The sequence below is a fragment of the Pleurodeles waltl genome, chromosome 6, assembly GCF_031143425.1.
Source record: "Pleurodeles waltl isolate 20211129_DDA chromosome 6, aPleWal1.hap1.20221129, whole genome shotgun sequence".
In the NCBI taxonomy this organism is placed as follows: domain Eukaryota; kingdom Metazoa; phylum Chordata; class Amphibia; order Caudata; family Salamandridae; genus Pleurodeles; species Pleurodeles waltl.
In genome coordinates this window covers 748671104-748685666 of record NC_090445.1, presented here as the reverse complement: position 1 = coordinate 748685666, position 14563 = coordinate 748671104, and the positions used below count along the sequence as shown (strand labels likewise).

Sequence of the window (14563 nt, the reverse complement as noted above, 5' to 3'; positions counted from 1 at the left end):
ATAAAAATATAAGTATTACCTTGTATGGGTTATTTATGATAAATTAAAACAGTTTATCAATTCCCTAGGATAGCCGCTCACCAAATATCCAATCTCTCATCTACAAAAAAGTTAGATCCTTTTCACCAGAGCACCATTATATGCCATGAACCTGATCATGCCTTCCACATAGAACTTAGAGGCCTGCTCCTGAGCAGGCTTCCCTGTCATTGATATTGCAGGTCTCCTGTGAACCCTTATTTGAATGAAGAATTTAACACAACACAGCATAACTTATTATAACAAACTGCATGTTCATATCAAAGGGTGTGCTGATACACTCATGGAGAACAGATATTTCTTGTTACCAAACTCAATGGTAATCATTTTGGATGTATCTATGCATGTATGTATGAGGTATTTGTACAGATGGAACCTAGCCAAAAAGCAGAAGAGGTTACATACAAAGATACAGCTTATGAACGACTGGAGAGGATCAGGGTTCTGAGAGTGGAGGTGGACTTTTACTTTGTGGTTACGTACTGGTGTTTCATGAGTAATGTCTTCAGCTTTTTCCTAGATTGGAGCAGAGTTGGTTGTCCTCGTGCATACAGGGATGCTGTCCCAGATCAATGGTGCACAAGTGGAGAAGGCTTGTTGCCTATATTTTTTTCTTTTTCACTTGTTTGTCTCCAACCTGTCATGCTGCGGCATGTAGCAAACGATGAGAAGTGATGAATTTGTCAGTACGACAGGAGGTGGTGCTGGTCAGGATGGCATTGTAGATGTTGCCGCTTATTTTGACAATGTTGTGGGCTGGCAAGGTGAACCAGTGGACTTCTATGTGGGTGGGAGTGCCGGACCATATTACTTCATGCCCTTGACAAGACATGTTGGATGCTGTTAAGGAGGGCAATGTAGAGTCTGGGAGGCTGTGGAGTAGGATGTGGCCAACATCTAGATACAAGGGCACCAGAGCTTGAACAGCAACTCTGAAGTCACTTTCTTGGAGTAATGGATACTTTCTTTAATAGAGAAGCGCTCGCCAGGCTGTTTTGGTTTTCTTGGTGATGGCAGGGTGAAGCCGGTCTCCACAATGAATCCGAGTGACTTGATCTAATCAACTTCATAAGGGTTCAGTGTACCTGCAAGGATTGAACCTGTGACCTTGGAGTGAAACACTAACACCTGCAGTCCACTGCGCCTGGTCCCATAATGCTATCTACAGCCCGGCTCCCTGGCCCGCAGGGTGAAAGTAAACATATCAAGTAGGAGACACAAAAGACCTTCTAGATGTTTTTTTGATGAATCTGTGATACTATAATAAGAACAATTATTCCCGGTTGCCTTTAATTTAACGGTCTTCAGCCATTATTCCGTGGGAAACACCAGTGCCAGTAAATCCGACCACTCCTGAGGATACCATTCTGTCAAGTGGTAATGCAGCAGCATTAAAATGATGCATTACTCTGTGACCTAGAATTATTGATGGGGCAAGTACGGCCAGGAGTACGTACTTACACGCAGTGAAAATCCAGAAGTAATACATTTATGTACGTTTTTAGCATAAAAATAAATCTCGCATTGGATAAACGTGTCCCATGCTGCACTAAATTCAATCGGCCAAAATTGCTTATTTCATTATTATATGAGCATATAGTGATCAAACACAACAAACTTCTTGCCAGTGTCTAGAACAGTTCGGGGCGTTCTGCTTTCGGGAGCTATCCCATCATGTCCGAGTAATATTTTTTGTAACGCCGACTGTCATCAACAAAGCATTTTCTACAAACAATAATGCATTTACCGACAGCAGTCATTTCGCCACCAGATACAACTTCGTCGATTTTACTGCTAGGAGGCTCCCGCAGTAATGATGATTAAAGGTCAAAGGTTAGAGGAAAATATCGGTCTAAAACTAAGAAGAAAATTATCTTCTGGTTCCGTTTCAAGGAGAAGAGACAGGAAGCTTTCGCTCTTTCCTGAGCCCTGCCTCCCACGGAGCTATAAAGCGCCTTCAATGAAGTGCTCTGAAGATGCAGGCCGAAGGTCAGCAGTGCAGGTGAACGGTCACTTACTGAATCTCCAAGACCAAATATAGAAACACAGAAAGAACACAATGTGAGAAGGGCATACTCATGCTTTTAAAAATGTGTTCATTTTTGTGCTCATCCTTTACTTCCTTCATAGCTAGAATTTAGGTAGAGATTTGGTAAATTACAGAAACGAGCAAGCCCTTGAAGAAATTGACAGAATTCCCTACGGCAGTTGCTCAAACATGCTGGAGTGTGTGTGGGGGGTGTGGGCATTCAAGCAGTCAAACGTATAATGTGGCTATTTCTTATAAAGTATACCAGAGAACATCTTAGGAAGTGACATCATGCATACCATTTGAATTCGAGGACATCACAGGAAGTAATTTCACAACATCACATAACTTTAACAACCTGGCCATGTACCCTTTTTAAACAACCTTTATGAAGAAGCTTAAGCTGCTGGATGGTATAAAAGCAGTGATTTATAACAGGCACTAACAACTAGCTGTAAAGAAAGTCGTTTTTGATCTAATTTGTCAAGATAACAATGGGTGTGAAAAGTTGTCTAAATTATGCAAATCCCTCGTGGTAAACCTTGCATGCCTCATGAAGTGCTACGATTGCAAAGTTTTAAAAAAGTAACCTCAAAGGTCCATCACTGCAAGGGGAAACTGTTCCTGGTACAGCAATGGCCTGTGCAGAGCAACGAGTCCATGTTCACAATTCCCCACCCCATGAATCCTACCCGTGCTCCTGACACTGCCCTTGTTTTCTTTCCTCCCCAGAGCCCTGTATCCAAGCTCTCTACTGCTGCCATCATCCCCAGACCCCAGTTGCTAGTTCTTCTGTCCCCCCGCCGCAGTGTGCACCTAGTGCCACCCTTGTTTTGCCCCGCTCTCCTCTCGCACCTCCGGGTTCCCATGAGGCCTTGGGGGGATCCCTGCCCCCATACAGCTGGCATGCTTTCCCCTCTCCATGTCTTACAGCTGCCTAGGAAATGGATACTGTTGGTTGGCATGGATTTTCTTGAGGGGAAGGGTTACTACTGGGCAGTGCTTAATTTGTAAGTAAAAAGGTGCCGGTGCCCAAAGGCCTCCTCTTAAATTCGCTGCTGCAGCAATTAAATGTTTGAACACGGAAAACTGTGGCGCCGTAATCCTGAAGCCATCTCGGGCCTCTTCGGTACATCTAAAGCCACTCCCTGCCCCTTCTGCTCACTCTTACAGCTTTCTACTTTTTTCCTTTGTGACGCTATTTCGTTTTTCCCTCCCTCCGTCTGTGCTTGAGGGAGAAGAATAAGCCCCGGCCCTCAAAAATAAGTGCCGGTGCTCAGCACCGGAAACAACAAGCACAAATTAAGCACTGCTACTGGGTGAGAATATGTGGCCTACGAGACATCCTGTGCCAGGAAATCCGCTTAACGTGAAGCTGGACACATTGAGAAGCCCATCTGCTTCAACCAAGGCAAACTTCACCACTTCCCTGGCAGAGGGGAGTGTGTAGTATAGAGTAGTAGGAACCCGTTGGTGTTGAGGTTTAGTTTTGAAGAATAGGCTGACATCTATTAAATTAGCTTTTCATGAACGTTGGTAAGAGTTGTGATGTCCGAGGGGCTGAAACACTGCGTTACAGCTCCTGCCATCAAAGCATTGATGTATGGATATTTTATTATCATGGAAACTGTGCTAAGCAATTGCTCCAGGGAGTCAAAGTTTGCAACTTACAACTTAGTGAATTTATGATTTCCTCAAATATGTGGGAGAAGTAAATAATTTCCCGCTCCTTCGTAACATCATATACAATCAGCATCTTGGAAATTAATCACATAAAAATAAAATAGATTAGAGTGCACGACAAAAAGTGTCCTACTTTTCAAAAAATGGCAAGCAAAAACGTTTATGTTTTTTCTTTTGTTTCATCATAGTCATGAAGCACTACAGAATGAATCGTTAAAGGTGGCCTACAGGGAAGGATCCAAAGAGGATGCCAAGTATTAACACTATAGAATCGAAGGGTAAAAGGGGAAGGTACAATGCTGAACACGCGTGGTGACACATGCCTATGTCTTGAGATTTGTGCACCAACCGTTTTGTCTATTCCTATTCACCTCCCAGTTTTTCATTCCCATTAGCTCCCTACAGTTAATAGGAGCCCACATTATTAGTAGGGAATTAGGGATGAGGGAGCAGCTCTGTTGTGATTAAATGCCATATCTAGTGTGTGGAATGACTGTGTCCATGTGCCCAGTAGCCATGCAAAAAAAACCAAAATAATGCCATCTAATAGCCAGCTGAATCATGCATAAACCGCTCATTTATAAACGTTGAATACTGCACACCAATCAGCACTGGGAGACCATGCTGCCCTAATTTGAACCATGGCTGTAGGCAACAAGTCCCAAAGAAAATAGTTACCAATCTAACTCGTAGAGGCAATATTCAGTGATGTCACTTTGTCACAGGTAGGTATGTGAAAGATTTTATAGCACGCTTTCCTCTAATGTAGTTGGGGCTATATTGCATTCATTGTCTCTGTACACATTTTTATTTGTGTTATTATATTTTGCCAAAACTATGTACATTTTCTTGTCTGAATATTTGTTTAACTGTGAAAAATGCATTCATTTTTAAGCACCCAATTGTACGTGTCCTGCTTTAAAGCACATTATAAAGAATCCAAAGATTGCTACAAAGAGATTTTCGCTTATATGCTATTTTGTCATTAGCTTCTCAGTGATGTGCAGTGTAAAGAAAGTGTGCCATTAGACAAAAGTGCCATATTCCATACATAGTTCTCTGAAGTTTGTGATTATGTTATGTATCTTAAGCACCATACATAAAACAAGAAATGAACTATATGTATTTACCCAGAAAGTCTATGACACAAAATTTATTAATTTAATATTTTTTTCAACATGTACACATTTTCAAAATATTGAAATCAAATCCGCTAAGCCAGAGTGGTGCACGTGTATTGTGCACCACACTCAATACATCCATAGACACGGAAGACCATGGCTTTTCAGGGCCACCTTGGGTACTGTTGACACCTTAAATTAAAATACACCACTGACTGGACCTTGCAAATGAGAAAAAGTTTTACAGGTGTTTACAACGAAATTTAGTTGATGTAAGTTGTTTGGATATACGAAAGTATCATGTCACCAGTTTGAATGAACTACAAAAAATATGCAACAGAACTCCTCTATGTTTAAGAATTGTCAAGAGATTCCCTAAAATGTTCTATGATGAAACAAGATGAAATACGTTGGCTGGATAGATTTGGTTTTAAAGCTTTGAAAAGGTGTCCTTGATCAAGATACTATTAAATGAATGCATTTTGCTTCAAATACTATATAGGTTCTGAGCTTCTTTGTAGTGTGCAGCTCAAGCTAATCTGAATTATGCCATTCGTTTGTCCTTCTGCTGTGAAGTGCTTGAGGTGATCTGTGCCGCTATATCACCCAGGGGAGATAGCACCTATCATGGGTCTTTGGGACGGAAGTGGTGTGCAGGGAATTCATGTTATAACTGCAATGTAATTGGTCATTGTGACAAACAAACAGAAGAAAACAAGGCATCGAGGAAAGAAGGAAGAAAGAGGAAAACTAAAGAGAATGAAAGCCAAGTAGAAGTAATCACATGCTTAACCTGCACAACCCACAGCACTTACCTCTAAGACTTTCCCAGTGATGAACTGGTGACAAGCTTCACACTTTACGCCAAAAAGCACCTGGTAGTCCTTTTCACAGTAAGGGGCTCCATCCCTATAGGATTCCAGAGGACAGTATTGTGAGTGTGTTATATACCATAGTCTACCAGATCTAACCCTTAACACCGTCTTCACTCTATTCTGGTCTTTCAGGAGGTGTACTTACAGAAATTGATATCATACTCAAGGTGAAACATCTACATGATCCGTATCTTGGTTACACTTGGTTATTTATCTGCAGTATTTTACTTTAACTCTGTACACAGACACATCTTTAACACCAAACTCTGTCTCAGCATTCTGTTTACAAACTTCGATGACATTTCACGAATTAAACCTTTCTTCCTTCGTTTGTTTAATTATCTACATTTGCTAAAATGGTTCTTCCTTAAAAGACTTCTGACTACTCTACATTGTCTTAAATCTTCAATTGACTTTTCTAATTCATCCATCAGATCCTGCTATGATTTGCAGAGAGGTGTGACCTATCCTCCAAGCATACTGCTGAGCAAGGCATTGCAAAGGATAAGGCTCAGCATAGGACACCACCTGCTTGGATGTTTTTCCTTGCTTGCTTAAATTCTGTGGTAGAAGTGACAGGTCTAACCTGTACACCCCACATCAAGGTAGTTGATGATTTGCCTACCTGACAATGTCAAAGGTGGAGAACATACATTTCTATCTTCTAACCTAAACCCATGTTAGAATAATTAAAACATTCAAGTAGTCTTGTTCAGTATATCTCTCCCCTCGGAAGCAATATTGCGAATGTGCAAGTCATTACTGTTGTGGAGTTTTAAGATATTCATCTAAACATTTGTCATACATTTCTCAATTATTTCCTTCTCAACAAGGTCAGGCTTAAAGCCCTATATCTGTTGGCAACTGGGTCACCTCCTTGCCTTCACGCTTGTGAAGTGGTTTTACATTTGCCCTCCAGCAGTTCTCATGCTGCATTACCAGTGGGCCCGACAATTCCTCTATAAGACCTGCTTATATCCTGTGATCAGCCCATTAGGCAGAAGTATCGATCTTTGGCTGTGCAACGCCAAGCCTATTGCTTCTGTGACATGACTTTCATACACTCACTCCCATTTGTACTTGTAATTAAGGAGTGAAAATAAATGTATGGTCTTAGTTGAGAATACTTCACAGAACTTATTTTCACTTATTCAGTACTTTCTGAACCTTCCTCATATGCCTCCCATCTCCCTTGTGTCCCTCCACTAACGTTTTAAAAACATTTTAGCTTGTCTGTCTGCACTTTTTTCTTCATTTTGGACACTGCTGTCTAAACACTGCTCTCCATTGCTCTACTTTTGAGAAGACGCTTTCCTGTCCTCAACTCGCTGAAATCTCTTACAATTCTTAAAGCCAGTTGTTAAACTCCTAATATTATCCAGTACATTTTTAAGAATAAACATTTGACAGACTAGAACGTGTCTTATTGTTGCCACCGTGCCCCCTTCTCCATGTAAAGTTGGGACCATTCAAAGTGAATTTCATGTTCTAGCTCAGGTCTCCTCCCAGGCTCCTTGGAGCCCAGTGTGCCACACTGTTACATGCAGATAGCAGAGACACATTTTTTGTTGCTACCTCCTTCTTCATTGGCTGCCCTGTTGAGATGATCACTATGGAAACATCTGTTGCCAAATACAATGATCGTACCAAAGGATAAACAGCCACCAAAGAGGGACTGAACTCACAAACCAACAACAAATAGCTTCCCATGTTCAATGCCCTGGGAAACATATGAAGACAAAATCCTCTCCAGCACCATAGCAACTTTATGATCACTGAATGTGCCCAAAATCCTGCAGAAGATGGTCCATTCTGCCTGCCGAGTACATACTGAAGGAGGAGGCAGCATCCCTGCAGTGACAACTTAGCAGCAAAAGACCTTGTGTCAGATGAACAGCAGACACACTAGTGGCTTACTTGCTGATATACTCTCCAGACAGCACCTTGCCGCAGGCTTTGCACTTGAAGCAGCCCAAGTGCCACTGCTTCTCCAGGGCGAGTAAGGCTTGTCCATTTTTTATATCTCTTCCGCATCCAGCACAACCTATAATGTAAGAGAAAGAAAAAAAACGTGTGAATATTTAGCACATCAACAGGATCTGGAAAAACAATTCTTTCAGATGCCAACAATCACGCAGGGAGAATACTGCATTCAGGCAGAACACAAAAGCCCAGGAACAGACTTAAGCCAGCCAGACGTTAGCCACAGCAACCCGCCTTTCCGATAGCGTGGGCAGAGCTTCAAGGCAATCATCAGAGTTAATAGCTAATGAACTCTAAATATTCTGCAACACAGTATTAAATTGCAAAACTGTGTTTGGGAGCATTAAAAAAAGGTGATTTGGTGCCACATCTCTCACTGTAACAAACTGCAGCTAATGTGGGGTGCATATAAAGCAGGTTTGGATTGGGCTTTCTGGGCTCTGGCTCTGCCAGTTGGCATGGGACTGCTTGAAAGCTGTTTTTCGGTCCCGTCATGGTCCATAGGACGAGCACACTGGCCTGTTCAAGCTGTCCCACCTGGCAGTACCTGTATGCGACACAGGCCAGCCCATCACTGATTTTAAGTGGGGAAGAGATGCAGTGAGTGAAACCTGAAGGCGTTTTCTCCCGCTTCGTCCATGACCTACTCTGTGTCCCATTGCAGCGGTGCAAACCATTTCGCGCCTATCTGACTTCATCCAGGTGTATGGCAGCTCCCCCCTTGGCCTTTGCTTTGTTTCCCAGAATCCTGCATGCCCAGATTCAATCACTCTGCTTCAAATCGTCTACCTCACATGTCCTAGTTTTTTTGTCATGGTTTTACTACCCAGAGAATGCTTGCTCGGCCATAGTGTGCATCCTATTATATTGAACAACCCAACATTTGCCTGGGGCAGTAGGAGATAAGGAACGACTCTTTTAATGTAAAAGAAATGTTGCTCACAATACGTGAATTGCATTGGATTGATTATTTGTGTGTGTTCTGGAAAGCAGAAGATGTCAGGGGATTTACTTGGACATTTCTCTTTGGGTAGCAAATTCTCTAAGGCCAGTCCTCATTAACAGAGAGGATAAGGCTGAAGAGGGAAAAACAGCCCCCATCGCTGCCATGAATCTCCACTTAGCGCTCCTTTAAAATGGAAATGCACGTCTAGCCCCTGAAAAGGGGGAAATCATATTGCCGTCCCTTATAGTGTGAAAACAAAGCAAGTAATTGGTCTACTGGTAAAACCACATGACAGCATAATTTGTAGGTGAACGTAAATGATGCCTCCTCAGCAGGTGAAGACAAATGTTCCCCCTTTAGCAGGTGAAGGCATATGATGCTTAGAGGCACATGATGCCTACTTAGCAGGTGAAAGCACATGATGCCTCCTCAGCAGGTGAAAGCACATGATGCCTCCTCAGCAGGTGAAGGCACGTGATGCCTCCTCAGTAGGTGAAGGCACATGGCTGCCATGATGCCTCCTCAGCAGGTGAAGGAAAATGATGCCCCCTCAGCAGGTGAAGGCATATGATGCCTAAAGGCACAGGATGCCTCCTCAGCAGGTGACGGCATATGATGCCTCCTCAGCAGGTGAAGGCACGTGATGCCTCCTCAGTAGGTGAAGGCACATGGCTGCCATGATGCCTCCTCAGCAGGTGAAGGCAAATGATGCCCCCTCAGCAGGTGAAGGCATATGATGCCTAAAGGCACAGGATGCCTCCTCAGCAGGTGACGGCATATGATGCCTCCTCAGCAGGCAAAGGCACATGATGCCTCCTCAGCAGGTGAAGGTACATGATTCTGCCTCATAATGTGAAGGCACATGATGCCTCCTCAGCAGGTGAAAGCACATGGCTGCCATGATGCCTCCCATGTAGGTGAACGTTAATGATGCTTCCTCAGCAGGTGAAAGTACATGATGCCTCATCAGGAGGTGAAGGCACATGACTGTCATGATGACTCCTCTGTAGGTGAATGCTAATGATGCCTCCTCAGCAGGTGAAAGCAAATGATGCCTCATCAGGAGGTGAAGGCACTTGACTGCCTCTTCTGGTAGTGAACTGAAAACGTAACCTCCTGCTCCACAGATGAAACACATGATAATCTCTGCACCAGGGAAAACGAGAGTGAACCCTTGGCAGGCCTAAAAAAATAACTTCCCGCTCAGCAAGTGAAAACCATGAATGGGCAAATTAATATATATTTTTTTAATCTGCTGTAAGTGGATGAAAAAGGTTGGGCAATTCTGCCAGTTCTTCTCTGGTTTCACATCGACCTGCCCCAAATTTAAACAAGCATTTGCAATGAAATGGGTCTCGCATTTGCTCAAGTTAAAGCTATTAGTGTTGGAAACTCCTAACTGGGCTTTTCTTGCCACATAAACTGAAAATGAAAAGTAAATCAGTTTCACATAACTAACTGGACTTTTCTTGCCACATAAACTAAAAGTTAAACAGTTTCACATAAGTGAACCGATGGCCGCCATGAGCACAAAGGAGACACAGAAAAGGAAAGAGAAGTTTGCTCACAGTGAAACGTATCGGCTAAAGTGCAATTATCTATGTAACTGGCAAAAGTGCAATTATACATGTAACCGGCAAAAGTGCAAATATCCATGTAACAGGGTCGATGTCATGCAAAGCGCTCAACTACTGCCCAGCAAGATCGCGCTGCCTACGAAATAAAGAGAAAAAGTAGGCCAGAAGCCATACCGAAAACATGGAGCCTCGTATGTTTTCAGTAGTTGGCCGGTGTGCTCGAGGTGGGTTAAACACCAGAGAAGGCATGACGTATGCATGCCTTTCACTAATTAAATCAAGCAAATTTTAAAAGGCAAGCCCACAAACCAACCAAACTGATGGGCGTGACATGGGCATGGTTAAGAGCCCACAGAGAGATTACACCAGGGACAGAGCGCTTTGCGCTCAATCCTAAAAAGGTGAATTGCTGGCAGAATGCCCTGCAGCACAATAATTCCTCATTCTGTGTGTTAAGGAATGCGCGAAATGAGGAAATCGGGTGCTTTTCATTACTCTCAGAAGTCGGACATAGTAATTAACTTAATTGTAATTGCATTAAGTTAATAACAATGCCCCGCCCCTGCCAGTGTTCCAAGACTTGCTCCCCAGTAGGGAGCATGAGCGTGACACTCGCCTCATTCTGAGCTAGGAGGACCATGTAGGCAGGCACTGCACACAGGCTCCCCCGCTGGGGAAGTTGATTTTAAGTGCACTGTAGGGGCTCCGTATAGGCAGGCAGTGCAGACAGGCTCCCCTGCTGCAGAAGCTGCTTTTAAGTTCACTTTAAGGGGTCCTGGCAATGTATATACCTTACTGAAGACTTGTTCCATTGGTCTGTCATTGTGTCATTCACATTTTCTTCCACCACTATGACTTAGTGCATGGGGCAGTGGTCAGCGCACTTCAGCCATTGGCTACCTTCACTCTAAATTAATACATTGTGCTCTCTCACAAGGATTGCATCCGCACACAATGCAGTTTCCTACAGTTCCAAGGAGAGGTATGGCAATGTGTGCCTTTTGAGGTCAAAAACATATCTTTGTTTTTACAAATTATTTTGCATGAAATGGCGAAGACCCTGCTGCTCCCTCAACAATAACGTTTTACAGACGTCATGACAAAAAAAAGATGCATTGACAATGCCAAAATGCTAGTAGCAGTTGCCAGTACCATTGGCTTTGCTTATGCATGTTTTCAGCTTTGGAACCGTAGAACTACTATGATTCCACTCTCCATGCCAAAAAACAAAAATGGGTGTATTACAAATGTTCTGAAATGTGCACGAACATTGTGCCCACCTCTAGTGAAAACCTAAGAGCGCTCAAGCTCCTCTGACTGATGAAAGCACCGAACAGCCTCGAAATGAGAACTAATAATTGTATTTTTTGTATGGATTCACAAAAATCATTACAATATGAAACCACCCGGAACATTTGTTATGCAATCTTAAAACAAGTACTAAAAATTGCGCCCACAAACTGCCCTACATTTACTAAATGCTTAAAAAAGGTTAATCAAATCTATGCAACTCACATACAAAACATAAATATATCACTTTCAAACAATCAATCAATCAATCAGACTATCGGTCTGGGCTGTAAAATACCCCAGACCTAAATATCTGCCTCGATCAGTATTGTTGCAACAGTGCGTGTCCTCTCAGATACAGAATCGGGAATCCAGTCATTCAAGTCATTGCTCTGCTCCCTGGCCTCGCCTGTGACAGAGAGGGGTATATTGTGCAGCACTGATATTTCCACAAAAGTTTCATCAATGCTCTATCTATCCACACACTCGAACCTGCAGTTCTGACCTTCGTAAAAGAGGGCAACTGCTTGTTGAGATCTGCCAATTGCCATTATTCGAAACCAGTTCTTTAGCCAGCTGCTGTGATCTACCTCAAGAACCTTGCCTAAGCAGAAGATATGTGAAACTGTTTCAACATTTGCACCGGAGATGCGTCGGCATCAGTATTTGAGCTCCGTTTCACACATCCGGCACCCTCTGTTTTTTTGCAATCAGCAGCAACAACAAGTGTAATCTCAAGAAGCAGATTTCTAGTTGTCTGCACTGAAGGCTGCCTCCGAGATCATTGTGGTTATGATGTCAAATGTGTAGCTTATATACAAAGTGACCCTTTTAATCCCCAACTAATACCTGTTGAGGAACATATGATATTGTTGACTTAAAAATTGGTCAAGTCCTAATTCTCAGGCTAAAGTGAACCTGGTGTTAACCTTTCTAGTGCTATGTCTAAAACAGACTGCCCCAGCGAGAGACCGAATTATCATATCCTGTGATATAGGTCCACAGAATTAAGGCCAGGGAGCCCTAAGGGACATTTCTCCGTCAGAAAAATGTAGTACATATAAAGAACCCAGCATGAAAGCCATTGTAACTAAACCAGCTTCCAATGGAAGCTGTACCAAAGGCAGTTTTGGGTACATTTAAACCAAATTTAAGAGCCCGTCAAAGGCTTTCCCTAGCCAAGTAGGAAACTATTCTCTGAATGCCACCATTCCATAACCAACAATCTGTCAAATTATATTTTCGCTATGAACAAGATTAGAAGGGCAGTTAAACTATACAATTTCATAAAAGTTTCCTTCAGCATAGTTTAATGTGGAAGCCTTCAATTTTGGGCTACTTAAATTAGATTTATGATCAGCCCTCTACTCCTGCCACAAACTAAATAATTATAGCCATCTTTATTTTCTATTGATGATTACCCTGTCCTCCAACGAAAAACTCAAAAAATAGAGGGCAAAGAAAGTGGCAACAAACAAGCAGGACCTCGATTCTCTCGATATGCACTAAGGGATTGTCCATATAAGGATTGCCCCCTCCCCATAGGGAACGCATGTCCCTTTGGAGTACTCTTGTGGTTCTGTCTCGGATGTCAAGGTCATCCGTGTTTGAAGCAGGTAGACGTGCTGACCACCAGGATTAGATCCCAAGAGGGCCCTCAGCGGGTGAAGAGACATGAGTGCCTCGCCAGTGGGGGATACACCTGCCTCCTCAGCATGTGAAGCACATCACAGCATGCTCACGAGGTGAAGCCAAGACTGCTGCTCAGCACAGAAGAAACCACCGACCGCCTCCTTAGGAGGTGAAAAAGTGAAGGCACGCACAGCATATGGTAGTGCATTATTGCTTCTTTGGAGGTGGAAAGTCATGGCTGCCCTTCAGAAGATAAGACACTGGACTCCTCAGCATGTAAAACACAGTTCATTAGAAGGGGAAGCATACGACACTCGCTCTGCAGCTAAAACCACAAACCGCACACCTCAGCAGCTGAAACCTGATGACCGTGGTAACTGGGTGAAAAGACAACTGCCTCCCTAGAAGGAGAAAATGAGACTGCTTCCACAGCAGGCAAAAAGACAAGACTGGTCCGTCAGCAGGCAAATTGCACGACTTCCATGTCGGCAGGTAAAAATACACGAGTAGGCTGCCCCCTTGACTGGACAACACAGGTATGTATCAAAGGAGGTGAAAACAAATGCTGCCTAGGGTGGGGAAAATACGGGCCTGCCTTCTACGCTGGTGAAAACACCAACCTGATGACAACAAATGACAACTTCCCGAGCAGGAGAGATCTCAGATGACTATTTCCTCAAAAGTGAAAACTCTAGTGTCTCAAGATTATCTCTTCTGCTGAAATCATAACTGTCTATTCAGCACGTGGAAAACCGTGACACTAACTCCCTCTTCTGCAACAGTGAAACACAGGCGCGGCCTGTCCTTTAGGGCAGAGGGGCCACCCCCCCCCACCTTTTGCCCCTCATGAAGAATGTACACTCTTCATTTTCAGGTCAGACAGCCAGGTGTGAGACATGCGCGATTTGTGCAGACTCCTGGATGCCTGAGCTGAACTTTGCTGGGCTGAGGAAGTCACAGCTCCTATGGGCGTGAACTCCTCGGCTCAGCAAAGGTGCCTCGAGGCCCTCCCCGGGGTGATGAGGAAAGCGTCACCCATTGATTTTGACCTGGGCGCTTCAGGTTTAAGCCCTGAAGCACCCAGGGCGAGTGTCAATCAGTGACACTTCCTCACAGAGTGGGGTGGGGTCAGCAGTCTCACTGACCTCATCCCACTCTGTGATGAGGCTGGGACTGCTGCCTTCCCTCATTGGCTGACCTAAGGGAAGGCAGCAGTCCCAAACCTCCTGGAACATCGAGGCTGAAGGTGTGTGTGTGATGTTTTAAAATGAATGTTTGGTGCGTGCGTGCATGTTTGAATGTTATGAGTGTTGTTAATGTGCGTGCATGCGTGTGTGTGTGAAAGAATGAGTATGTGTGATCTTTTAAAATGAATGTTTGGTGCGTGC

General features: G+C 43.6%; 1 protein-coding gene across 26 annotated transcripts in view; it reads right to left on the bottom strand.

The window, feature by feature from the left end:
* The window catches only part of ABLIM1 (actin binding LIM protein 1), a 786962-nt gene that overhangs the window by 241570 nt on the left and 530829 nt on the right, over window positions 1–14563 (bottom strand). For all 26 annotated transcript variants that reach the window (XM_069239295.1, XM_069239292.1, XM_069239305.1 and 23 more), the window contains 2 exons: window positions 7665–7791; window positions 5688–5781 (listed from right to left, as the gene is read on the bottom strand). In XM_069239295.1, the coding sequence (XP_069095396.1) occupies window positions 5688–5781; window positions 7665–7791 (221 nt within the window). The remainder of the gene's footprint in view (window positions 1–5687; window positions 5782–7664; window positions 7792–14563) is intronic.